General features: G+C 63.6%; 6 protein-coding genes across 6 annotated transcripts; 4 read left to right on the top strand and 2 right to left on the bottom strand.

Moving 5' to 3' along the window:
• The first annotated feature begins 532 nt into the window (after positions 1 to 532).
• Positions 533 to 8,394, top strand: PDIA3 (protein disulfide isomerase family A member 3). The gene is made up of 13 exons (XM_082060886.1): positions 533 to 769; positions 845 to 923; positions 1,759 to 1,876; positions 2,300 to 2,407; positions 3,304 to 3,433; positions 3,907 to 4,023; positions 4,121 to 4,246; positions 4,771 to 4,953; positions 5,450 to 5,558; positions 6,303 to 6,431; positions 7,115 to 7,194; positions 7,699 to 7,756; positions 7,995 to 8,394. The coding sequence occupies exons 1-13, from the start codon at positions 615 to 617 to the stop codon at positions 8,112 to 8,114; spliced, it is 1,512 nt and encodes a 503-aa protein (XP_081917012.1). The 5' UTR covers positions 533 to 614; the 3' UTR covers positions 8,115 to 8,394.
• A 1,874-nt stretch (positions 8,395 to 10,268) lies between these two features.
• Positions 10,269 to 12,401, top strand: LOC309443824 (peptidyl-prolyl cis-trans isomerase FKBP8-like; the record flags this gene model as incomplete). The annotated part of the gene is made up of 8 exons (XM_082061097.1): positions 10,269 to 10,503; positions 10,597 to 10,763; positions 10,846 to 10,934; positions 11,012 to 11,229; positions 11,304 to 11,476; positions 11,546 to 11,623; positions 11,712 to 11,833; positions 11,948 to 12,401. 8 exons carry the CDS (start codon positions 10,269 to 10,271, stop codon positions 11,982 to 11,984), a joined length of 1,119 nt encoding a protein of 372 aa, XP_081917223.1. The 3' UTR covers positions 11,985 to 12,401.
• Positions 12,402 to 12,403: 2 nt separating this feature from the next.
• Positions 12,404 to 13,064, top strand: SERF2 (small EDRK-rich factor 2). Its single transcript, XM_082061034.1, has 3 exons — positions 12,404 to 12,462; positions 12,637 to 12,745; positions 12,847 to 13,064. The coding sequence occupies exons 1-3, from the start codon at positions 12,456 to 12,458 to the stop codon at positions 12,908 to 12,910; spliced, it is 180 nt and encodes a 59-aa protein (XP_081917160.1). The 5' UTR covers positions 12,404 to 12,455; the 3' UTR covers positions 12,911 to 13,064.
• Positions 13,065 to 13,698: 634 nt separating this feature from the next.
• LOC309443823 (ras and EF-hand domain-containing protein-like) lies at positions 13,699 to 15,551 on the bottom strand (the record flags this gene model as incomplete). The annotated part of the gene is given in 8 exon segments (XM_082061096.1): positions 13,699 to 13,765; positions 13,768 to 14,066; positions 14,292 to 14,406; positions 14,490 to 14,571; positions 14,641 to 14,782; positions 14,871 to 14,939; positions 15,030 to 15,178; positions 15,545 to 15,551. Coding segments are annotated over 8 exon segments (930 nt in total).
• Positions 15,552 to 17,891: 2,340 nt separating this feature from the next.
• Positions 17,892 to 21,522, bottom strand: SERINC4 (serine incorporator 4; the record flags this gene model as incomplete). The annotated part of the gene is made up of 12 exons (XM_082061095.1): positions 17,892 to 18,108; positions 18,575 to 18,707; positions 18,828 to 18,879; positions 19,127 to 19,199; positions 19,469 to 19,595; positions 19,667 to 19,762; positions 20,015 to 20,226; positions 20,288 to 20,381; positions 20,477 to 20,556; positions 20,641 to 20,819; positions 21,230 to 21,376; positions 21,472 to 21,522. The coding sequence occupies 12 exons, from the start codon at positions 21,520 to 21,522 to the stop codon at positions 17,892 to 17,894; spliced, it is 1,461 nt and encodes a 486-aa protein (XP_081917221.1).
• Positions 21,523 to 23,338: 1,816 nt separating this feature from the next.
• Positions 23,339 to 24,217, top strand: HYPK (huntingtin interacting protein K). The gene is made up of 4 exons (XM_082061019.1): positions 23,339 to 23,576; positions 23,654 to 23,709; positions 23,876 to 23,927; positions 24,047 to 24,217. Exons 1-4 carry the CDS (start codon positions 23,391 to 23,393, stop codon positions 24,140 to 24,142), a joined length of 390 nt encoding a protein of 129 aa, XP_081917145.1. The 5' UTR covers positions 23,339 to 23,390; the 3' UTR covers positions 24,143 to 24,217.
• Positions 24,218 to 24,665: the final 448 nt, after the last annotated feature.

The raw sequence follows: 24,665 nt of genomic DNA, 5'->3' as shown, positions 1-24,665 counted from the left end.
GGGGGCTCAGGGGTAGGTGCACAGGGGGCTGCACACCAGTGAGCGTGTGAGCGGAGCTGCCGCACGTCCCGCAGCCCTCGCCGCTGGCGCCGGGCGCTGCTGTGCCGCCCCCCGGCCGGTGCGGTGTCCCCGGCGGGACGCCCCCGCCCCGCGGGCCTGTGTCCGTTACAGACTGCCGGGGTTGTGACCAACACGGCGATTAAATGAATGAAATCCCCTGGAGGCGACACTCCAAGAGCGCAGGTCCAGGGGGCACCGGGCCCGGGCGGCGGAGAGAGCCCGGGGCTGTGTCAGGGACCGCCGACGAGACCGAGCCGGGCTGCCCCGGGAGCGGTCGGAGCCCGGCGCAGGGCCCGGCACGACCCGGCTCAACCCGCCCCCGCGGCCCCAGCAGCTCCCGGACCCGGCGGCGAGGGAGCGCGAGGCGGGGCCGCCGCAGCCGGGCCCGCCCACCCCTGCCGGCAGCCTATTGGCCGGGGCTGGCGTGACGCGCGACACGACGCCCAACGGAGAGCTGCCACACGGCAGATCCGGCTGGGGAGGTGGGACTTCCGGCCTGCCGTCCCCGGTGCTTGTTCTCAGCCGCCGCCGCCGAGAGGGAGCGCCGCGCCGCCATGTCCGCGCCCCGGGCCCGGCCGGCCGCGCTGCTGCTGCCGCTGCTCGCCCTCGCCGCACGCGCCTCCGACGTGGTGGAGCTCAGCGATGCCGACTTCGAGAGCGGCCTGGCCGAGCGCCCGGGGCTGGTGCTCGTGGAGTTTTTCGCGCCCTGGTGAGGGGCCGCCGGGGAGGGGGGCGGCGGGGCGGGCGGGGGCGCTCCCGGCCGGACTAACCCCTCTCCTCCCAGGTGCGGGCACTGCAAGCGGCTGGCGCCGGAGTACGAGTCGGCGGCGACCAGGCTGAAGGGGATCGTGCCGCTGGTGAAGGTGAGGGGCGGCCTCGGGGCCTTGGCTGCTGCAGGGGGTGACAGGGCCCGCGGGGACCCCGGTCTTCCCGGGCTCTTGAGAGCTGCGGGGGCTTCGCTGCCGGCGTTGAGGCTCCAGCGAACAGTCTGGGGGCCGAACTGTGCCGGGGCAGCTGCCACTCGCTGAGCACGGGCGTGTCCCGGTGAGCGCGGGTGTGTACGCGTGGATGGGCTTGCCCGCACCGGGAGGAAGAAGCCGCCTGTGAGCTGTATAACCCGCTCTGAGAACCAGCATAGTACCGTGCTTCACGTGTTGTCCCTTGACTCATAACTAAAGGATTGGTGTCCAAGAGCTTTCTTTTCAGCCAGAAAACTTGTGTAGTTGTCTCAAATCAGAGCCATCCTGTCCCTCTGCAGAAGTGGTGTGGATTTTCAACACCATGAGCTCCCTGTCAGCTGAGGGCAGCCTGTTTCCTTCAGGTGCTGTAGGAGCTTCAGGACTGTTGTGATGCTGAGAACACATGACTCCTGTTAAGTATTGTAATTGATTAGGAGAATCTGCCCTTTCTAGTATTTTTTGTGCTTAGTTTGGCCAAACTCACAACTTCTTAGTCTTCCCAGTATTTCTTCAAATATTTTTCTGGGCCTGTCATCACACCCATGCTACCTCCTTCCCCAGCGTAGATGCTCTGTGGATCCTCACACTTGATGTGATAGGAATCCAGCCTGGGTTAAAGACACGAGAGCTTTCAGACCCTCTAGACTTTATGTTTATATGTGACAATGTGGGCAGTGGCAAAGCTGCTGTGTTCGGTGCATACGAGCAGCAAGCTCACAGAGCAGTGATGTTTCTCTAGGTTGACTGCACGGCAAACTCAAACACCTGCAACAAGTATGGAGTCAGTGGATATCCCACCTTAAAGATTTTTCGTGATGGAGAAGAGGCGGGAACCTACGATGGGCCCAGGACAGCAGGTGAGGGCTCATCTGGCTTGCCCAGCAGTGCTGGAAGGCAGGTCCACAGTAACAGGTTTTGTCAGGGTTCCACGTGGTGAGGGGTACAAAGAAGGTTCCCACCTACGCACACCTCTGCCTTGCCCTTTCCAGATTTCCTTGTGCTGGCAGAACCCTGGATGTTTAGTGTCCCCTAAAGCTCTTTTTTAAAGGTGAAGGTTTCCACGTAATCTTTAAGTCCTGGTGCCCTTGATGGACAGTGTCTGGAAAATGCTATAAAGTTCCTTTGTAAGTTGGTGATAACACTCCTTCAATTTGTGTCATATTTATTGTATGGGAGAGATGCAGAGGTTCTGTAGACACAAGTTTTGCTTTGGGGAGCTTGAACAATGCCTTGTACAACTTCCTGTATGATTCCTTTAATCATTTAACTTCTCTTTTAAGACGGGATTGTCAGTCATCTCAAGAAACAGGCGGGACCTGCTTCAGTGGCTCTCAATTCTGTGGCTGATTTCGAGAAATTCATCAGTGATAAAGATGCGTCTGTAGTGGGTGAGTAGATGCGGTGCAGCACTGAAATGAGCAGACGCTCAGCTCTGGGAGATCTCTTGGGTAATGTCCTCTGAAAGGATAAGATGCAGTGTCACAAGCTGTAGTAAGAGAAATCCCAGCTGGATCTGAGCAAAAGAGTTTTTCACCATGAGAATGATAAAGCACCAGAACATGTGCCCAGAGGGGTTTTGAAAAGGTTTCAAAACTCAAACAAGGCTTTGAGCAACCCGATCTGACTTTGGGGCCGGTCCCACTTTGAGCTGGAGGTTGGATTGGGTCACCTCTTGGGATGCCTTCCAGCTTTTTTCCTCTTCTTTTTTTCCCCGTGATTCTTTGTCTGTCAGACCTCCTGGCACCATAGTGTATTTTTTTTAAAGCTCGTTGTTCTTTTGGCTAGCTGAAAACAGGTAACTTTGGGTTGCTGAAGTTGGGTACTGTCTTGTGACACTGATAGGCTGTCAGCATTGTATCATCTTTGATCATCATGGTTGACAAGTGGCAACAGCAGCTCTGCTTTGTGTATGTCAGGTGCTACCTTGCGAGTGTCACTGGATGAGCATTGATCAGCATTCCCAAACTTATTTAAGTACCCCTGGCAGCTGTTACCATGAGTAGTGTCATGTGGTTACAAAGGGACATCTCAGTGCTCAGAGGACAACTGTCCTTTGGCTGAATGATGGGGCTGTGTAGACTCTGGAATCACTGTCTGCTGGTGGGAGGGAGTATAGAAAGGTTCCGATAAAAATGGGAGAGAAGCTGTCAGATGAAGGCCTGAACACGTATTGGAGGATTTAATTCAGAAGAGACCTCCCAGTGCGCTGTAGAGATGAGCAGTAAGGGCTGCACAGCGGCTGCTCTGACGTGGTTCAGGGTCACTGTCTGCCTTTCTGCTGCAGGCTTCTTTGGAGATGCATCTGGTGATGCCTACTCAGAATTCATGAAAGCTGCCAACAACCTGAGAGACAACTACCGCTTTGCACACACCAGTGAGGAGCAGTTGGTGCAGAAGTATGAGGAAGATGGAGAGTAAGTTGTTTAATGCAAGGATTTCTTGTTATTGAGACAATTGGAAGAAATTAATGGATTCCAGTTGTTAGCTGGGTTCACTTTCTGAACACAGCTTAGGGTCATGTTCCTTCCCCAGCTGGTGGTGGCATCTTTTTTTTTTTGTCCCTTGCATTGAGATGGGAAGGTACGGATGGCTGCGGGCTCGGGGGTTAGTGTCTGCATGTGGGTGGGACATGTCTCGACAGGGCTGTTTTGCTTCCCCATGGCTTGTCGTGGGTTTTTTTGTTTCTCATGGGGGCCTGTCTGATTAGTGGAGAAGAGTCTGACAGGTAGATCTAGTGCCGTAGTGCTGCCCAGAAACTCGACAGTGTTGTTGGCATTCTGAACAGTGACAGGACAGCCCCTGCCGACGGGGTCTGGACCTCGTCTGGCTGCCGTCATTGGGAACCTGGGGTACTTCACACTGATTCATGATACCTGCTTCCCCTCAGGGGTGTAGTCCTATTCCGTCCTCCACGCCTGACGAACAAGTTTGAGGAGAGCTCCATCAAGTACACAGAAGACAAAATCACCAGTGGAAAGATCAAAAAATTTATCCAGGAGAACATGTGAGTTCCTTGGGTTTTACACTCTTGGGTGGGAAACCAGAACATGATGGTTTCTGGGCAGCGACTCTGAAGCTACTGACATCTGTCTCCTTGGCAGCTTTGGCATCTGTCCACACATGACCGAGGACAACAAAGACCTGATCCAGGGGAAGGACTTGCTGGTGGCATACTATGATGTGGACTACGAGAAGAACGCAAAGGGCTCTAACTATTGGCGCAACAGGTACAGAGCAGTGGGGGCAAATCTGCTGCTCTCGCTTATCGCTGCCATTCCATTGCTTAGTTTACAAAGCTGCTCCCGTTGTTCTTGTGAATTCTTCCCTCCCAGAAAGCTTCCAGCTGTATTTCTGATGGGAGCTGTTGGGGCAGCTGCTGCCTGCAGACCCAGAATCATGCAGTATCTGTATCCTGTGAAACCTCCCCCTTGCTTTCACATCTCTTAAACACAAACTTCCTGACTGGGGTCGTGTGGGATTCTGTGTTTCCCAGTGCCTGAGACCTGGTGCTAGCGCTGATGGGCAGAGGTTGAAAGCGCACGTCGTGTGCATGGACTTCAGTCAAAACAGACAGAAACAAGCCCACTCTGCTGCTCAGCACCAGTTCTGCAGGACCTGCCTGTGCGAGCTCATCTCACTGAATTCCTTGTTCGGTGTGCACCTCAACTGGAAGGGTGTTGTCATGTGGCAAGTGATTTTCCAAGGAATCATGCTTTGCGTTTTGTGGTTTGTTTTGTTTTTTTCCCCTCAGAGTTATGATGGTTGCAAAGAAGTTCTTGGATGCTGGCCACAAACTTTCTTTTGCTGTTGCAAGTCGGAAAACCTTTGGCCATGAGCTCTCAGAGTTTGGTCTAGACAACAGCGTGGGTGAGGCTCCGGTTGTTGCCATCAGAACTGCTAAAGGAGATAAATACGTCATGCAGGAAGAATTCTCGTAAGTTTTTGAACTTAGCACTGTTGCCTTTTGCTTGATGGACCTGGGCCTGGTGGTCTGTGACCAGATCATATTTCTTTAGCTTGGGGGAAGCAGGAAAGCTGGATGTTCCAGGTGGAAGAAACGATTTCTGGGTGAAAATGGCTCCTGCTTGTGTATTTTCCTGCCCTCTAGAGAGCTTGCAGCCCCTCCTGTTACATATTTTAAGTGTCTGGTTAGGAACTAAGATGCATTAAAGGGCAGAGGAAATAGTTGTACCTAAATTCTTGAGAAAAGAAAGTTAAGGGTATTGGAAGGCCTAAAACAGAACGGGGTGTGCATCTTGTCAAAGCTCTTTGGACTTGTTCTGGGGTCTTCTGAGCCATCCCCAGACTGGTGCCCCTGGAGATGCAGGTGGCATCTGTTCTGTGGGTGGCAGGAGCTTAAATCAGCCTTGAAAGCTTTCCTCTCATCCTGCGTGTGTGATGGTGGCTGTAACACGTCACTTCACTTTCAGCCGTGATGGAAAGGCTCTGGAGAGATTCCTGCAAGATTACTTCGATGGAAACTTGAAAAAGTATCTGAAATCGGAGCCTGTCCCTGAAAGCAACGATGGCCCTGTGAAGGTGAGTGCTGTGTCCAGGGTGGCAGCGGCTCCAAGCCGTGCTGTGAGCACTGCCGGGTGGCATCTCAAGAAGCCTCTGCTGTGCTGCATGGAAGGAGAATTCCCTCCCTTGTATTGCAGTTGCCTGAGCCAAGGGAGAAATGCAGCTTACGGGTTTGATTCCATTTTGTTCTCTCAGTGCAGTAACTGCTGCTCGAGCCCACTGGTGATGAGCTTCCCCAGCACAGATCGTCAGGTGTACAGCTGTGCAGAGCCCTGCTGCTGTCTCAGGTTTCAGTCAGTCCTGACTGCTGCTGAGGGGTTACGTGTTCATCTCCTCTCCGGGGGTGGTGTAACTCCCACCTCTCGTTCGTCCCAGGAAATTCTGCCTGTAATGAAAGCACTCCATGGCCTGGCCTCATGTCGGGGACCTTGTAAAGGAGTGGAAGTCGATGCTTGTTTCTGTGTGGGTGGGTTCAGCCTCAGCCTTGCTGAACTGATTCCTCAGCCTGGAACTTGCTGAGATTAAAAGCTAATTATTTTGTCCTCCTGTGAGGATACCAGATGCACACCTCATTGCAGGTAGTGCTGGTGCCTATGGCACGTTTTTACCTGCAAGCTGAGGGTGTTGTAGCTTGGTGAAGAGTTGTGTGTTTGGTTGTTTGCTGCTCGCTGTGCAGGTGACTCTGTTAGGAGGGCTGAGCATTGTCAGTGTGTGTGGGGCACGACTGAGAAACAACTAATTTGTCCGATCAAACATTATCAGGTGGTGGTTGCTGAGAACTTTGATGAAATTGTTAATGCAGAAGACAAAGATGTCCTGATAGAGTTTTATGCACCCTGGTGTGGCCATTGCAAGAATCTGGAGCCCAAATACAAAGAACTGGGGGAGAAGGTAGGTCTGGGACTCTTGCAAACCGCAGTTCTGCAGCACTAAACAATCCTGCAGGTTCTGTCTGTCCAGCCTTACTGATAACAGGGCATAACTGTGCCTTCCTGAGGACAATGAGTTTTGGCCTCTCCTGTGAGTGCAGAAGCAGGATCTGGAGCATGGCAGCAACCACACTGGTGGTTTAGGCTGCTCCCTTTGCTGTGGCACAGAAATATTCCCCGAGTTAGTGCTGGCAAAGTTCCCCTTTGGGTCTTTTCCCTCTACATGATTCCAGCCTCCCATCTGGTGGAGGATAACACTGCCCTGCATGCTTCCACAAGTGGAGTAAATAAATCTGTTCCCCAGATCTGGGCAGCATGTGCTCTCTGGTGCCAGGCACTCCTCCTGCAGCACCGCCTGTCCCCGCTGTCCCCTCCTGGGCAGAGGTGCTCAGGGCAGCATTCTCCAGGGGTTGTACCAGAGCAGTTTGGGTGCCGCTGAGACTCACGTGCTGTGTACAGCCCACTGAGGGGCTGTTCCCTGGGCCCCTGCTGGGGCAGAACAAAACCGCTCAGAAGGAATTGGTTTGCCTTTTAGCTTAGTGTGTGCGCTGTCCTCTGACTCACTATTGTAGGTGCTGTTGATCAGAGGGTTCCTGGTGTTCTCTGCTACAGGGGGGGTTACTAATAAGCTCTTTCTACCAACAGCTCAGTAAAGACCCCAATATTGTCATTGCCAAAATGGATGCTACCGCCAACGATGTGCCTTCTCCATATGAAGTCCGAGGGTAGGTCTGGCTGTTGTTAAACCTCTGTGTCAGCAGATGAGTTCAGGCTTCTGTCTCTGACAGCAACCACAACAGAGGAGCTGAAAGACTTTCCTGGGGAGGATGGGTGGGCGTGCTCAGCATGGGATTGCTGGGCGTTTTCTTAGGGTGTAGAAATTCAGAGTGAAAACATTAATCTCCCTTGCTTCTCTGGGGTTCTGGTGTCCTGGCTGTGCCTGGAGCCCATCTTGCTGCTTTTGAATCCACCGTGATTCTGGTTTTGGTGGTGGAGAAACAATGCTGGGCTTGCTCTTGTGAACACAGCTCAACAAGCAGGCTTGGACATAGTTGAGCTCGGCCAGCTCTGGACAAGCCAGGTGTCTAGAGGCCACACTGCAGGCCTGGGAGCTGCTAGAGCTGTGAGGGTGTTAACCAGGGGAGCGCGGGTCCCAGTGGTGGGGGCTCGCCTGCTGCTCCGAGAAAACCGAGCGCTTCAGGAGCTCAGATGTCTCGTCTCTTCCCCAGCTTCCCCACCATCTACTTTGCTCCAGCTGGCAAGAAGCAGAGTCCAAAGAAGTATGAGGTGAGTCCTTTGCTGCTTGTGCTGCTTTGTGAAGTGCAGTAGCATCCAGGCGTGGGAGCAGTGCTGAGTTTTCTGGAGTGGCAGGTGACCCTCGGTCCCTGGTACCTGCTGGGAATGTTGTGCTGCTGACCCACACCCAGAGCTCTGCCTGTAGGCGTTTGGGCTCCTGCCTGAGCCCTCTGGCGAGGGGCAGCGCAGGAGGCACCAGCGCAGCTTGATGGTCTTGTGCTCTCTGCAGGGTGGCAGGGAAGTCAGCGACTTCATCAGCTACTTGAAGCGGGAGGCGACCAACACTCCTGTGCTGCAGGAGGAAGATAAAACCAAGAAGTCCAAGAAGAAGGTGAAGGAGGATTTGTAAAGCACCCACTTGCCATCATGTCAGGATGAGCTCTGTGTGAATGGGGGAAGCACTGGGCAGACTGGGGCCAGTTTGGGTTGTGCCAGTGACCATGTGGGCTGAGGGGACCCAGCTGCTGTATCTAGTTCTGTTTAATTTCCTGCCGTCTCTTAGCTGCACTGTTGTGGGGCTCCCCAGACTGGTTTGTTTTGTGGTTTGGGAGGGGGCGGGGGGTAGGGTTATTTTCTAATTTTTTTTGTACATTTGGAGAGGTGAAACAATAAAATTTACCCCCTTAAGACCAAGTGTCCCTTTCTGGTGGAGACTGTCAAACCTAGCACCAGGATCCTGCCCTTTGTAGATGGCAACTTCCAACTATGAGTCGAGTTTCCTTCAGCAAGCCTTTAAAGTCTGTTCTAGGTTTTAAGCTCAGCCTTTAGCCTATTCTTCATCCTCAGCTAATGAGAGTCCTTCCATGCAGCAACTATCCCAATGTGCAGTGCTTCAGGTACTACATTTATGCAGATTTGGCTCTTGATGCTGTTGTGAATGCTTTTGCAGTCTGGGTGCTGCTTCAATGAGTTTAGAGGTTTTTAGTACTTGATGTGACTGATCTAGACCAGTGCAGGTGTACAGAGCAGTCTGGTGTTGGACTGGCTCAGCAGCATACCAGTAGCAGCAATAAATTAGATTTTAAGCTGGTGCAAAAGTAGCCATGTGTCAGGGAGGAGCTCTGTGAACTGCATCCTCCACCCCAGCACAGGCAGGAGTTTCTCACAGCCAGCGGGGCTGGTCTGCGGCTGGTTGTGGTTGGGACAGTAAAGAGCGGTTACTTGCAAGGTAATTACTTAGTAGAAAGCAGATTGGTAGCTGTGGCTTTTGCTTCAGGAGGGAGAGAAATAGGATCCTGTGCTGCAGGTGAAGGTGCAGGCTGTGACTGGCGCTCAGGTCTTCCTGCATCTGCTGATGGGGAAGGGCAGGCCAGGAGCAAGATGGTCCTGGGGCTGGGCCTGCAGCCCTTCTGCTGCTGTGGGGGGTGAGGCAGGCGGCTCATCTCAGCCCAGCTGATGCTGTGGGGCTGCGACAAATTGCACTAAGCAGCAGGGAGCCCATGGCAGTGAGTTCCAGCTCTGTCACCACAAGTAATCTGGGATGTCTGCAAAGAAGAAGCTGGGGCCTGGCTTCTGGCAAGGAGAAAATCATGAGGGTGAAAGCTCTTTGCACCTCTCCTCCCCACTTGGCCAAGACCTGTCTTGCCCCTGGGCTTGCTGGAAGGGCCCTTCCCCAAAGTCAGACTGATGGGCACAGAACCCCTGAGCCCCCCGGGGCGATCCCAGGGCCTTTACCTGAGGCACGACCAGCCCAGCCTTACGTTCTCAAAGCTGCCCTGCAGCTTGTCCCGGTGCAGCAGGAGTGGGAGATTGGTGAAGAGCTGCAGGGGTGTCCTGAGGCCTCCTGGCACCCTCAGGCACTGTCGGCAGGATGGGCCATGGGGGCCACATCCTCCCGGAGCCTCTTTGGGCATGGCAGATCCACCCGCGACACTGCCTGCGGGGACCTGGCCCATCCCTCCCATCTCCCCAGTCCCCAGATCTGCTCACTCCCGGCCCTACCCTCCAGTCACCCCCACTGTGGTGGCCTTGGTTTCCCCTGTCCCCACCGCTCCCCCCCACTCACCCCTTGGAAGGCGATCAGGGGCACTGATGAGTCCCGCCAGTGCCCGGTTCCCCGGCCCGGCCCACCTGCCGCCGAGAGCTGGACGTGCGGGACGCTGAGCCGGGTCCCGGCCTGCAGCCCCGGTACCGCAGCCTCCCGCGCAGCTCCGCCCGCGGGAGGGTCCGGAGTGCGGGACCGTGGAGGGCGGGGGCGGACAGTGCCGGTCCGGTCCCGGGGACAGCGATGGGGCGGGGCGGCGGGAGCTCGGCGGCGGGGCTCGGGCTGAGCCGGCTATTTTTGCTACGGGCCTGGGCTAATCCCCTGAGCCGCTTCCCGGCGTTAAGTAACGGCGCGGCGGGATGCGCTCGCTGGCGGCCCAGGCTTGTCACGGTGCGGCGAGGCCGGCGGCGACGCGCCCAGTGAGGGCTGGGGGCCGCGGGTACCCGCCGCCTATCCCCGAGGGGACCCGGACTCAGGCCGGCTGGTAGTGGCGGGCGGCGAGGCCGGTCGGGGGCGACCATGCCGGGAACTTCGCCCGGCGGGTCCCCGGAGAGGGAGGCGGGGACCGGAGCGCGGCCGGGGGGGCCCGGCCGGGACAGGCGGGTACGGTTCCTCCTGCCCCACACCGCCATCGCGCTGCCCTCGGTGCGCGAGGAGGAGCAGCTCTTCTACCAGCGGCTGGAGGCGCTGGCGGCCCCGGGACCCGGCGGCTTCGCGCCGCTCTTCGCGGCCGACGGCTGGAGCGACCTGACGGGTGAGCGCTCGCAGGCGGCCCCGGGGAGAGCCGCGCCGGGGGGCCGGGCCCCGCGGGTCCCGGGGCGGCTCTCAGGGCCGCCGCCGCCCGCAGAGGACCGGCTGCTGCGGAAGCGCGTGGTGCGGGATGGCCAGGACGGGCCGCGGCCGCGGCCGGGCCAAGAGGTGTCGGTGAAGGTGCTGGGAGTCCTGGAGGACGGCGGGCTGGTGGAGCGGGACCCGCGGCTCACCTTTGTGCCAGGCCACGGCGACGTCGTGCAGGTCAGCGCCGGCCGGGGCGCGGTGCGGCCCGAGCGCCGCCCGGTTGTGCGCCCGGCCAGCCCCGCCGTGCCCGTGTCCACAGGCGCTGGAGCTGGGTGTGCCCACCATGCAGCCCGGGGAGGTCGCCTTCTTCCTCGCTGCCTTTCCCTACGGCTACGGCCACCCGGGCAGGTAGGGCAGGCGGGCAGGGGCCGGAGCGGGCGGGGGCCGGGGCAGGCGGGCAGGGGCAGCCGGCGCTGTGCCCGCAGGGAGCCAGACGTGCCGCCCGAGGCGCCGCTGCTGTTCGAGGTGACGCTGCTGGAGGTGCGGGACGACCCCGACCCGCATCAGCTGCCGCCCGCCGCCCGCCTGCGCCTGGGCGCGCAGCGGAGGGAACGGGGAAACTTTCACTTCGCGCGGGGAGACTTCGCGGCGGCGCTGCGCTCCTACCGTCTGGCCCTGCGCGCCCTCGACGGCCCCGTCGCCGGTGAGACCGGGCAGAGAGGGGGGAGGAGCTGCGGGTCGCCGGGCCGGGGCGCTGAGGCCGCGTTCGTCCCGTAGCCCCGCCCGGGCCGCAGGAGGAAGAGGAGCTGCAGGAGCAGCGTGTCAAGTGCCTCAACAACTGCGCGGCCGCCGAGCTGAAGCTGCAGCGGGCGGACGAGGCGCTGGCGGCCTGCGAGGCGGCGCTGCGCATCTGCCCGGACAACGGCCGAGCGCTGCTCCGGCGGGGGCAGGTGGGTTCCGCACCGTCCTGCGCCGCCCCCGGCCCGGCCGTCCGCTACCGTCCGCTCCTCTTCCCGCAGCTGCTGGCACAGCAGGGCCGGGATGCAGAGGCCGCGCTGGACCTGAGGAGAGCCCTGGAGCTGGACCCGGCCAGCAAGGTCCGGCTCGCGGGGGCGCGGGAGCGGGCGGGAACCCCGCAGGAGCCCCGCTCGGGAGGCAGCGGGACCGTCGGGGGTCCCGCCGCAGCCGCCTCGCCCCCCGCAGGTGATCCACGCTGAGCTCTCGCGGCTGGTGAAGCGCCGGAGCCAGGTGTCCAGCACCAGCCCCCAGGAGCCCCGCCACGGCCCGATGCCGCCGCCGAGCCCCGGGTGCGTAGGCGCGCGGGCGGATGGGACCACCGGGGACGAGCCGTCGGGAGAAGGTGCCCGGCCCGGGGGCGCCCCCTTGGCACGGGTGGTGCTCACGGCGGCCCCGCACCGCAGAGCCCCGGCGCCGCCCGCGACGGAAGGAACGGCCTGAGCAGCCTTAGAACCCCCGATGGAGCTGCCCCGCTGGGGACGGAGGAGAGGCTGCGGGGCCGCCGGTGGCCCGGTCCGAGGACTGCAGCAGGCCCAGGCGTCGGACCGACGGGACGGGCAGGCGCTCGCCGTGCCCCGGCCTGTCCTGTGCGGCTCCGCGGCCACGCCCCTCGGCGCGGCATGAAGGGGCGTGGCTCCACATTGCCACGCCCCCATGTGGGCGTGGCCCAGCAGCTCTGGCGCCTGCGCCGCAGCTTCCGGTTTTTTCGCCCCCGCCGGCAGAATGGCAGCAGTAGCCCGCGGCCAATCAGGCGGGGTCTCGCAGGGGCGATCAGCCAATAGGAGGGCGGCAGAGGCGGGCTCGATGCAGCGATTGGCCGTGCCGTGTCCTTAAAGCCCGTCGCGGGGCGGGGCCTGCGGGGGGGCAGTGCGGGACGTGGCGGCGGAGCGGAGGGCGGGAGGGAGCGGCGCCATGACCCGTGAGTGCGGGCCGGGCCGGGGCAGAGGCGCCGCGACCCTCCCTGCGGGGGGGGAGGGGCTGGCCTGGGGTGCGGGGGGGGCGGCGCGACTCGTGAGCGCGGGGCCGGGGTGCGGGACAGGCCTAGGGCTGGGCCCCCGGGCCGGGCCCTTCTGAGGCGGCCGCGCTGTCGCAGGCGGGAACCAGCGCGAACTGGCGCGGCAGAAGAACCTGAAGAAGCAGAGCGACTCGGGCAAGGGCAAGCGGCGGGACGATGGGCTCTCGGCCGCCGCCCGCAAGCAGAGGTGAGCGCCGGGCCGACCCTGCCGCCCCCCCGCCCCGGTCCCTGGCCTGGTGGCGGTGCCGGTGCCGGTACCGCTGCCAGCCCGGGCGCGCTCTCCCGCAGGGACTCGGAGATCATGCAGCAGAAGCAGAAGAAGGCTAATGAGAAGAAGGAGGGCGCCAAGTAGCCCGCGGCTGGGCCGCCGCCGCCCCGGGACCGGGCCGCCCGCCGGCAGGATGCCCAGCGCAGCCCCGGGGCCGGACCGCCCCGCCGGGGACCCGGCAGCGCCCTGCGCCGGCCTCGGGTCCGTCTCCTATTAAAGTAGCTTGTGGTGCGCTGCAGGCCCGGTCTCCTCCCTCCGTGCGCCGGGCGGGGGGGCCGGGGATGCCGGGAAGTGGGGGGGAACACCGGCACCGTGTGTCTGCCTGGGAGGGAGTGAGCGTGGCCGGTGAGGAGGAGGGATGGAGCAAGCTCGGTGGTTGAGGTGTGGAGCAGCCGCATCTTCACGGTGAGGAACAAAGATGGGGCCTGGCCTATGAGGTCTCTGTGAGCATCACCCGAGGCCGGGGCAGCCGGTGGGAGCCTCGCAAGTGTGGGGGGCTGGGATCGCTAGGAGCACAGGGTGATAACACCAGGGGAGGGCCGTGCTGAGAGGGAAGGGCTGCAGCGGGGGGAGGAACACGGGTCTGGGCATGGGGAGGTGGCGGCTGGGCCTGCTGCGGGGTGAGCTTCCCGCTGCACGGCTGCTCTGCGGGCACAGCGGAGCGGTGTCTGTGCGTGAGGAGGGCTGCGCTAGCCCCAGCAGCACTGCGGAGCTGCCCGCGGGGGGATGCTGAGGTCCAGTCCTGCGCCACGGCCTCTGCTCTGGCCCACCGTCCTCTTCACTTCTCTGTGGACCGGGAGCAGCGGTGTCACCAGTTCTGCCACTGCGGGCACTGCGCAGCCCGGAGCTGGCACGGTGGGTGGCAGGGCTCCTCACCGTGCCAGGTGCAGCACGGCCTCCACCACGTTGGTGCCATCCTTGGCGCTGGTCTCACAGAACGGGGAGTTGTGGACCTAGGGGAGCAACGGATGTCAGGGGCTCCCTGCCACCCCGGGAGGCCCTGTCCCAACCCGCTTACCATGGCCAGATGCTGCGCACACCCTTGCGGCTTCTGGCAGCCCGGCCTGCAGGTCCAGCTTGTTCCCCACCAGCATGAGCGGCAGTGTCTGCTCCATGGCCTGCGGGAGGGAGGGAAGGGCGGCTCCAGGCTGCATGGGGCTGGCAGCTTCCAGGGCAGCTGCTGCTGCCGTCTCTGGGAGATGCAGACTCTGCCACATGCACTGGTTGCCTCCTGTCCTGCCTGTGCCATGCCCGGGGACAGAGTGTGGCTCCAGACCCAACACAGTCACCAGCAAAAGGGAAAAGGCTGGGGGAGCAATCCCACTGGTCCCAGGGCTGGCCTGCACCTTGTTTAGCAAGCAGCCCCGCTCGCTCCTCTCTCACCCGCCTGGGGCACAGCCTGCCCTCCCTGAGGGACCCCTGAGACTCCCACTCCTCTCCCTGGGCCTCTCGGCCGCTTCCCTACCTTGATGTCCTCAATCCACTGGCGGGCGCTGAGGAAGCTGCTGGGGGAGCTGATGACATACAGGAGCAGCATGCCCTGGGCCTTGCGGAAGTAGGACTGGGTGATGCTGCGGTACCTGGGGCAGCGTGTCACTGCAGTGCGGTGACAGCCAGCCCATGGGCCCGGTGGGGCAGCAGGAGCCCCATCCGCTGCACTCACCGCTCCTGCCCGGCTGTGTCCCAGATCTGCAGTGTGGTTTGCTCCCCGTCCACCAGCAGCTGCTTTATCTGGAAGTCAACCCCTGCCAGGAGGGACAGTCAGGGGCTGCTCCTGTGCCTCCAGCCCGGGTACCGGGGGTGCTGGGGGGTACCGAGGGTGCTGGAGATGTCTCCTCTGAACTCATTGGTGCAGAGGCGCAGCAGGAAGCTTGACTTGCCCGTGCCCCTGTCCCCCACCAGCACCAGCTGGTACAAGGGGCAGGGGGATGCAAGCTCCTCTCTCCTCTGGCAGCCCTGGTGACACAAGGAGGGTGGCAGGGGTGTGGGTGTGTCCCAGCACCCCCAGCTTGGCCCCATCCCCGGATGGGGAGTTGCCAGTTACCTCCGGTGCAAAGGCAGAAAGCTTCCTCTTGCTGCAGTGCAGCCCCTTGCCTGCTGTGGGGCTGGGGTCCTGCAAGGTGACAGATGCCACAGTGAGGGGCCAAGCAGACCTGTGTCCCCCTCACCACCCAGGGCACCAGACCAAGGGCAGATCCCTTACCCTGGGTCTTGGAGGGGGGCTGGGGGAATGCCCGTCCTTGGAGCTGCAGCTGCCCACGTTGTTGAGCAAGGAGGCCGTGTCCGTGCTGGAGACTGAGCTCTGCCACTGCCTGAGGCTGCTGGATGCCAGGGCTGTGTCTGCCCAGGAGGCTGCAGCGGGAGTAGGCGCTGTGTGGAGCTGTTTCCCGGCTCTGTGCTCAGGGAGGGGGTTTTGCAGCCAGCACTTCCCCTGCCCCCCATCACTCACCTGCTGTGGGTGCCCTGTGAGCAGCAGGGGGGCTGTGTGACCGGGTGGGGGGCAATGGCTGCAGGGGATAAGGTTTTTAGCACCCTGGGGGTGGGGAGTACCCAAGGGGGTGTCTACAGCCCCAGTTCCAGTGGCTCATGTGGGTCCCAGGGTGCTGGCAGGGTGAGGGCTGGGCCAGGTGCCCTGTGCCCCGTGGGGATGGGCAGCACCCTGTGCTCCCCGCTGCCGGCCCAGTGCCAGCCCCACAGTGCAGCGGCTGCAGGGCTCACCGCGCATGGGGCCGCACGTGAGCTGAGCAGCAGGGCTGAGCGCAGGCTGCTGTTGCTCTTGCAGAGTCTCCCATTCACTGTCCTGGCGGGAGGGAGTAGCCTGAGGGGGACAGCAGGGGTGACCCCAGAGGAGCTGTGCATGCAGCAGTGGCACCCCCAAGCAGGAGCACGTCCCCAGCTGCCCCCATGGCTGTTCCCCCGCTGCTGCCCAGCCAGGTTCGGACGTACTGCAGCATCCTGATGTAGCTTGTGAATGCCAGGTTCTCCTCCACCATTTCCCGCAGGGCCAGCTGCTCCCTGCGGGAACACGGCACCTCACAGCAGGGCCCCGCCGCACCTGCCCTGCTGGCAAAGGGGCTGCACAGGGCCCCCCAGCCCCAACCCACCGGCACCCACGCCCAGGGAAGCAGAGGCGATTGTGGAGGAGCTGGGACAGCTGGCGAGCTCCAAGGACACCCACCGTCACAGCGTTTGCCAACAACAAGCATGGAGGGACATGCCAGCAGCTCTGGGCAGCTTCCCCAGCTGCCTGTGCTCATGGCTGGGCTGAGCAGGGCAGCGTTTCCCTGATGGCACCCGGCTGTCCCGCGGGTCAGGGCAAGCAGGAGCGCATGGGCCCAGCATAGCCCTCACCTGGCACAGCCCCCAGCACAGCCCCTGCCCACAGCTCGCTGGCCACCCCCGGCAGCGCTGCCCGCTTAGCTGCCAGAGCCGCACATGCAGCTGGCGCTGAGCCATGTGCGAGCAGGGTGTCCTGCAGAGCTGGGGACAGCCCCGCCACCCTCTCCCCCAAAATGCCGCCACCTGTGTTGCTGGGCCCGCTCAGAGAAGTCCCCCCACAGCCACTGCACCTCCACCTGCAGCCGGGAGACACCGTGCTCGACCTGGCACAGGGTGTGATGCAGCTGATTGTTGTCCTGGGCAGGGTGGATGGGTCCCTGCTGCGACACTGCCTGGGGCACTGGAACCCTCGGGTGCCCGGGGCTGCAGGGACCACCCCCAGCCCCTCTCGGCCCTACCTGGGCAATGTCCCAAAGCTGGCGCTGCAGCTGCCCCACGTCTGTCCCCAAGCCCTGCATGGATCCCTCCATCTCCTGGGAAGAGAGGCGTGAGGGGCAGCCCCACACTAGGCACTGGGCAGGCTGGTGGGCACTGGTCCTGGCCGTGGGGGTCGATCCCGGCCACAGGGGTCAGTCCTGTCCGGCACCAGCTGCCGCTGCTGCTGTGTGGGGCCTGTGGGGTGCAACCAGTGCCGCAGCCCCGTGGTGCTGCCGGCCCCATTGTGTTTGCTCTGCGGGTGGGGCAGGGGCCAGGCTGGCACACGGTCCCATGGCCACCAGTACCACACCCTCCTGGGCAGCCAGGCTGGGCCCCTTGGTACCCAGCTCAGCCCAGTGCCACACCAGTACCTGCATCCCATGCCTCCAGCTACCCCCGCCTCCCCTCCGGCTAAGCCCACCGAGGCATTGGGTGCTGGCAGGTGCTCAGGGCTCTGTATGTCTGTCCACCTGTCTGTCCATCCTCCTTGGGGCTTTTCTCAGCAGCAGAGGGTGGAGGGAGGAACAGGCGTGCTGTGACCATGGTCTCCAGGGAGAAGGGCACCTACTGTGGTGGGACACAATGGGACAGGAGCAGCTGGAGCCAGGGCTGGCATGGTGCCACAGGACCCCACAGCCTGATGTAGTCCCCAGTGTCCTGGGGCAGGTCCCCTGATGGCTCATGGGCACCTTTTGGGCCAGTACACCCAGCACCATGTTGTGCTGGAGCCCCATGTCCTGGGGGTGCTGGCTGCCCTGGGCCACAGCTGGGAGTGTGCTGGGTACACCAGCCACAGGCCGAACCCCTCCTGGAGCCCCAGACCCACATTCCCTGCTCTGCCGCCCCCCTGTTCGTCCCCCCTCTCCAGCAGAGCTGCCCCGAAGGCACCTCCAGCCCCATGGTTGCTGGCTGCGTGGGGGCAGATAGCACAGGCTCAGTCAGAGTTTTATGTAAAAATGTATTCAAGGAGCTATTTACAAGGAGCCCACTGCTGGCAGCCAGGGCCCGTCACCGGGGCTGGCAGCTGGTGCCTGGCCAGAGCCAGGGGGATGCGGCAGCAGCCGGGGCTGAGCACCTGCCACCTGCGCTCACTCTGGCCAGGCCTTTGGTGGCCATGGCTCAGCACAAGACCCGTGTCCCTGGGAGCACTCGCCTCCCCGGTCCCCCTCAGGCTCTCAGATGCTGCCATCTCCCAGGACAGGGGGCACAGGAGCCCAGTAGGACACAGTGGGGCCGGGCACAGAGCACAGCAGGGACCAGCCCTGGCTGCTGCCCCGTGTGGGGCCAGGAAGAGTCCATCCTGCAGGCACTACATGCAGGCACTGACGCGCTGCGGGATGCGCCGCCGCCGCAGGACGCGCAGGGCCGGGCCGCTGCGCCGGGGCTGGGGGGAGCCACGCACGCAGAACGGGCTCAGCAGCAGCCACAGGTAGAGCAGGACGCAGGCCCAGCACGAGGACACCTTTACCCAGAAGGTCGACCAGCTGCCATGTGTGAAGGTGGTCTCCAGCACCGCGTTCTCGTAGCTGGCGGGAGAGGGCAGGCGTCGGGCACCGAAGGGACACTGGCACGGGGTGTCCCAGTGCCAGCTGGAGCCACTAGGTCATCCCGTGTCCCAGCAGCCATGTGTCCCTGAGCACATCCCACCAGCCAGGGAGCCCCCTGGCCCTGCAGACCCCAGACCCTCTCACTGCACCGCATGACTGCTGCTGTGGGGCCCGTGGTGGCCACCATGCGGGTTTGCGGGTACAGAGCCAGGTGTGTCCCCAGCAGACACCAGCTCAGTGACGCCAGCGTGGCCTGGAGCAGGGGTCGGTGAGGAGCGCAATGCTGCAGCCCAAGCCCACGTGGGGAGCAAGCGGAGCTGGTGGGGTGATGAAGCTGGGGCAGGGGCGATGGCACTGGGGGGTGACAACACAGTCTCAGCCAGGCAGCTGCACGAGCAGGAGGAAGGGGAGCCAGAGTGCAGAGGGCAGCGGTGCAGGGTCCCACCTGAACCAGTTGGTGAGGGTCATCATGACGTAGAGCGAGGCAAGAAAGAAGACAAAGTGGAAGGCTGAGTAGCTGTAGACCACGCGGTCTCGCTCGTCCTGGACGAGGCACTGTCCTTCTGGGGTATCATCCACTGGCTCACACGTCTGCTCGGTGCCTGCGAGAGCACAGGGCATGGCAGCTCCTGCACCTCCCTTGCCAGCACCGCCGGGCTGGGACACGGGCACCCGAGGGTGCATGTCCCTGCACCCACCTCTCAGCTCCTCCTCCATCTTGTCAGGGCAGCAGAAGCAGCAGGCGGGTTCCTGCTGGGAGAGCCGATGGCTGGGGCAGGGAACCCAGCCCCACAACAGCGCTGCAGGGCTCACCCTGCCAGCCTGCCCGGCATGGGGGGATGTGCCTAGGGAAGCCCCCCTGCCTGGCTGGACAATCCTGCCCTTGCCCAGGGCTGGGACGAGGCTCAGGAGGGCTCAGGGTTGTGGGTCTGGGGTGCCTGTGGCAGGAGAACGTGGGGCACAGCTCGGGGAGGGGACAGCAGCTGAACTCACTCACTTTAAACTCGAAGCTGTAGACTTTGACCATCCAGAGGGGCCCAAAAACCTCGGCGAGGTAGGAGGCTTCATTGCTGCACCCAGGAGAGAGGCAGAAAGTGTCACCCAGGCACCCCCAGCCCCATGGCAGGCCCCTGATCCCCATGGACCCAACACAGCTGCAGAGACCTGCCATGCCGGGGGTCACTGCGCTGCCCTGCGTGTCTGCAGGTGCCCAGACTGCGCTGGCCCTGCCACCCTTCGGGACATCCCTGGCACCGCTTGCTGTGCCACAGGCTGGGGACAGGGACCCCCCCAACAGGACAGCGCTGCGGGTGTCCTGCCCACCCCGTGGCACACGCACCATGCGAAGAGCACGCAGGCATACATGATGGTGGCCCCCAGGACAGCAACGGTAGTGTCCTCTGTCTGCATCTCGTCCTGCCGCACGCCAGGGAAGCAGACGGTGAGGTTCTGCCCCTTGTAGAGCACTGCAGGAAGGTGGAGGTGAGACGGGTGCATGCCTTGTCCGGGGGGCTGCCAGCAGCAGGAGAGCACCCACCTCTCTCTGGGGGACGGCTGGACAGTGCAGAGAAGGTGAGGTACATCACGTAGCAGCTGATGATTGAAGACTGCAGCAGTCCCGACCGTGGCTGCCCTGCAAGCGTGGGGTCAAAGGCGTCACCAGAGCCCCGGGAGCACCACGAGCGGCCCCAGGCAGACCCCTCCCACCGCACCCTGGCCCAGCGCCCTGTGCTGGGGCACAGCAGGGACCTGTGGGAGCCCTGGGGGCCCAGGTCCTTCCTGGGTGCCCAAGTGCTGCCCTGAGCAGGGAGCCTGCAGCTGCCACTCACAGCCACAGTGCCCAGCTGGCCCTGCAAAGTGGCAGCCCGTGCCGTGCGGTACTCACTGAGCCGCACACAGGGCGTGATGGAGATGAAGGACATGATGCCGCAGAGGCTGCCGTGGAGGGTGAGCAGCACCTTGTTGAGGTGGCAGGCAGCCGGGTGGGTGTAGAACTTGTAGAGGAAGGTGAAGGCGGCGGAGGCAAGTGCGTAGAAGGCGGCGGTGGCCAGCAGCACCGCCACGTACCAGCGCTTGTCCCGCGCAGCACCCGTCAGCCTGTGGGAGCGTGGGTGAGAGGCGGCAGCACCAGGCGCCCGCCCAGTACCCCGGCACTCACCAGTTCTTGTTCCAAGTGTGCGCGAAGGCCGTGATCAGCACCAGCTGGATGAGGATGAAGGCGAAGCCCCCACAGATGCCCGTGTAGTGCCAGGCTGGGGGGAGAGGGTGGTGTGGGGCTGGTTCAGGGGCACGTGGGGGCCGTGAGCTGGCTCTGGGAAGGCCCACTCGGGCGGGAGGGGGGACGCACCTTGGATGAAGCCATCCTCGGGGATGAAGAAGCTTGCGGCACAGAGCCCCACCAGCACCAGCAGCTTCAGGAGCCAGAACCTGTGGGGCAGCGAGCGCTTGGGCAACAGTGGCCCTGGCAGCCCCCAGCCCCCCGGCAGCCCCCAGCCCTGCCCCAGCCCGTACCCGTTGTGCAGCTGTGCGCGGCAGTCAGTGCTGGAGCGCACGTTGAGCAGCAGCGCAGCCTGTGCCAGGTGGAAGCAGGCAGTGCCGAAGCAGACGCGGTACACAGCCGAAGAGCCCACCAGCCGCTCGCAGTCTGTGCCCCCGGGCAGGTGTTCGCACAGCACGGCCCAGAAGGGCACCTGCAGGCACAGTGAGCACCAGGATGGGGCTGATGGTGTGCCCAGAACCCCTCAGCACTCACAGCATCCATCACCCTGGCCTCCCGACACCCCTGGCATCCCAAATACTTTCTCCATCCCCAGCACCACTGGGACCTCCAGCACACTGGGCAAGTCTGCAGCTTCATTTCCTCTGGCACCCCTTTCCCCTTGGCACCTTCATCACCCTTGGCACTCCCAGCAGGCCTGTTACGCCCCGTATCCCCAGAATCCCAGGTCTCCTGACTCCCTGGCAACCCCAGGACCCCCAGTGCTCCTGGAACCCCTAATTGCCCCTGGGATTCCTGGCACCCTGGCATCCCCCAGCACTCCCAGTGCCCCTGACACCCCAGCACTCCCAGAACCCGGGCTGTCCCAGCTCCCACCATCACCTTCTCCCTGATGACCTGGGCCACGGTGCGGGACAGCATGAGGCAGCACACGGCAGAAGCCAGGACGTGCAGGAGCGTGTAGAGGATCCGGGTGCCCGTGGACACGCGGAGCCCATGGCACAAGCTGCAGCCACAACCGCAGCACAGCTGGGGGAGCATGGTCAGCAGGGACCCCCGGGCCAGAGCTGCCCCCAACCTGGCCTGTTACCCCAGCCCAGCCCCACCAGGCCCTTTAGTCCCACCTGGCAGAGCAGCGAGTGCAGGAGGCGGCCGTGTGCCCGTGTGCCCGCCATGGCCCGGCTCAGCTCGGCCCCCGCTGCCCTGATGGGATTAGGGGATTGTCGGCTTGGCCCGCCCCACCATCTGCTCGCCACCACTGCCTGGCAGCCACCATGGGGTGTGCCAGGTCCACCGGTGACCCCTGGCCACGGGGAACCCCAACTGGACCACTGGTCCAGGATGAGGCCATGGCAGCTGCTTGGGCATGGGCTGCACCGGGGGACACGTGGGGTCCGTGGGTGCCACCACCTGCCTGGCGATGGCTGGTCCCAGAGCGGTGCCATGGTGCTGTGTGGTGGCTGGGGGGACATGGGAGTCCCAAAGGGCTGTGGGGATGTAAAGGCACCCATGGGCACAGAGACACCCACGGGTGGCCCTGGAGTCAGGGACTGTGCAGGCAGGATGGACTGAGGCACATCCAGCAGGGCAGCGGGACGTCCCCAGAGCAGTCGGGAGCTGGGGACAAGCCAGAGGGGTGTGGGGGTCTCTGCTGCCCGTGCACCTGGGTCTGGTTGGGCTGGCATCACGCTGCCACAGCGCAGCCGCTGCGGGTCTGCCCCTGGAACTGCTGCTCCTGCGGGTCTGCCACTGGAACAGCCGTGATGCGGTGCTGGGGCTGGGGCTGTGGCTGCACAGAGCTCCCCTGCACTCCCCTCCTCCCCAACGCCCCAGCGAGGAAGCCGGGCTGGGCAGGGGGTTGGAGCCAGGACAGCTGACCCCGGTGGCCAAGGGACAGCCCATGACACAGCGTGTCCTCGGCAGTGACCAGAGACAGAGGAAGGGTTTGGCTCCCACTTGGCTGTTGCTTGGAGCCTGATGGGGCCCTCGGCTGCTGGGGGAGGTGATGAGTGGCACTGGGGTTTGGTTTATTTTTGCTCTTTCCTTCACAGGTTAAAGTGTCTTTATTTCAATTCGCGAGGTTTTTTTGCTATTGCTGTTCTCTCCCCACTCTGCCACGGGGGGGGCGAGTGGCTGTGTGGGTGCCGGCCTGGTGTTTGGGGTCAGCCCAGCGCAGCCCCCGGGGTCCTCTGCGGGACATCTCAGGCTGGCTCGTCCCACGCACGTCCCAGCATGAGGCCAGGGGCAAAGGGCCCTGGAGGGTGTCACAGAGGTGGGGGCAGCACGCGGGCACCGGACATGGAGGAGCTGGCACAGGACCCACGGACACGGGTCCAAGTCCAGACAGGAGCCGCTCTCGGGCGGTTTTGTTTGAGTCCCTGGCAGGGTCCCCAGGCCGGACGCGGCCCCAGCGCACCACGGGGCCGGGGGGGCCCCGGGGCCAACCCGGAGAGCCGGAACTGGCACTGCCCGCCGGCAGCGCGCGCCCGCGGTGCCGTTGATGCTCCGCGGGCCAGGCCGGGCCGGGGCGCTGCCCCGCGGCACCTCCCCGGGTCCGCAGCGTCCGGGACAACGATTCGGCCGCCGTTGATCCCGACCCGGCCTTGTACGGTGTGACTGTGGCGGAGCCAAATCAGGCTCCATAGCCCTCTCACCGGGCTTAGCGCCCGCTCGACCGCCGGGAGCGCCGCGTCCCCCTCCCCGGCAGCGCCCGAGAGCCGCTGGTACCGACAACCCCCCGAGCCCACGGAGCCGGGGCCTGAGCCCGCGGGAGACCCACGGGAACCGATCGGCCTGACGGGCTCCGCAGCGCCCGCCGGCGGCGGGACCGGGCCGGTGCGGGGTCAGCAGCGGAGCGGTGAAGGGAAGCGGAGCCGGGACCCGGGGTTGGGGGGGCGGGGCCGGAGCGACGGGCGGGGCGGGGGGGGGCGGGGGGGCGGGGCCGGAGCGAGGGGCGGGGCCGGGCCCGGCTTCTTCCTCGTCGGCGCGGCCCGTTGCAGGTTCCGGCGGCAGCACGTGACCGGAAGCGGAGCCCGGCGGCGGGATGGCGGCGGAGGGGGACGTGGAGCTAGAGCTGGAGACGGAGCCCAACGGCTCCGGCGGCGGCAGCGATGGGGCGGGCGGACGCGCGGCCGAGAAGCCGCGGAAGCACGACAGCGGCGCGGCGGACCTGGAGCGCGTCACCGACTACGCGGAGGAGAAGGAGATCCAGAGCTCCAACCTGGAGACGGTGCGGGGGCGGCGGCGACCGGGGCGGGGGGACCGCGCCGGGCCCCGAGCACCGCGGTGATCGTGCCCGTCCCGCAGGCCATGTCGGTGATCGGAGACCGGAGGTCCCGGGAGCAGAAGGCGAAGCAGGAGAGGTAACCACACCGGGCACCGGCCCCGACATCCCGGCCCTTCCGTGGGAGCCGGGACGGACGCTCGGCCTCTTCCCAGCGGAGCCCGGGCAGCTGCGAGGGGCCGCTCCCACCGCAACGTGCGGCCGGGCGGCCCTGTCGGTCACCGGCGGTTTGTCTGTTTCTGCAGGGAGAAGGAATTGGCCAAAGTGACGATCAAGAAGGAGGACCTGGAGCTGATCGTGAGTGGGGGGCCGGTGGCTGAGCTGTGCCCGGGGGGGGCCGGTGCCTGCCCAGGGCTGGGGGTGCACAGCGGGGTGGCCACGCTGTCCCCCCCACGCTTCTCTGGCACTCCCCACAGATGACGGAGATGGAGATCTCACGGGCGGCCGCTGAGCGCAGCCTGCGCGAGCACATGGGCAATGTAGTGGAGGCGCTGATCACCCTCACCAACTGAGGGGCACCGGGACCAGCCCCTCGCCAGGTGTGGGGGCAGCTGCAGGGGCACCAATAAAGGCACTGGTGGAGTGGCCGTCAGCCTGGTCTGTGCGGTGCTGGGGGTCCTGCCGGGTGCCGCAGCTCCTGTCACTGCCTTGTCCCTGCTCACGTGCTGGTGGGCGCACCCAAGGTCTGGCAGGGATCTCAGCCAGTCCCACTGTGACCAGGGCCTGAGGGGTGACCCGCATGAGGTGGCCGCAGGGGGCAGGCAGGGTGACAGGCAGGGACCAGCCTGGAGGTGCAGCTGCCTGCACCCCCACTACCTGCTCTGGTGAGCTGTCGGGCCCTGGAAACGTGTGGAGTTTTGTTAACGGGGCTTGTGGGACGGCGCTGCCTCCCAGAAGCAGCAGCAGCAACCTCCTGTTTCCTGTCCTGGGGGAGCACAGCTCTGGTGCGGGAACTGCAGCCCTTGGCTAGAGGGCAAGGGAGCACTGACAAGCCAAGCTCAGTGACAGCTGCCCTGGGCCGGCACCTCCTGGGCT

The sequence above is a fragment of the Streptopelia decaocto genome (assembly GCF_964273445.1).
Source record: "Streptopelia decaocto genome assembly, chromosome: 9".
Classification (NCBI taxonomy): domain Eukaryota; kingdom Metazoa; phylum Chordata; class Aves; order Columbiformes; family Columbidae; genus Streptopelia; species Streptopelia decaocto.
The sequence above is the reverse complement of the archived record's forward strand: the minus strand, read 5'-3'. Positions and strand labels throughout refer to the sequence as shown.

Bases quoted from the DNA above. Each gene is read 5' to 3' on its own strand.
- PDIA3 (XM_082060886.1), top strand. From the start codon at position 615: ATGTCCGCGCCCCGGGCCCGGCCGGCCGCGCTGCTGCTGCCGCTGCTC. The intron at 924-1,758 runs GTGAGGGGCGGC...ATGTTTCTCTAG, and splicing joins GGATCGTGCCGCTGGTGAAG to GTTGACTGCACGGCAAACTC. The intron at 4,954-5,449 runs GTAAGTTTTTGA...CTTCACTTTCAG, and splicing joins GTCATGCAGGAAGAATTCTC to CCGTGATGGAAAGGCTCTGG.
- HYPK (XM_082061019.1), top strand. From the start codon at position 23,391: ATGGCGGCGGAGGGGGACGTGGAGCTAGAGCTGGAGACGGAGCCCAAC. The intron at 23,577-23,653 runs GTGCGGGGGCGG...CCCGTCCCGCAG, and splicing joins AGAGCTCCAACCTGGAGACG to GCCATGTCGGTGATCGGAGA. The intron at 23,710-23,875 runs GTAACCACACCG...CTGTTTCTGCAG, and splicing joins CAGAAGGCGAAGCAGGAGAG to GGAGAAGGAATTGGCCAAAG.
- SERF2 (XM_082061034.1), top strand. The intron at 12,746-12,846 runs GTGAGCGCCGGG...GCTCTCCCGCAG, and splicing joins GCCGCCGCCCGCAAGCAGAG to GGACTCGGAGATCATGCAGC.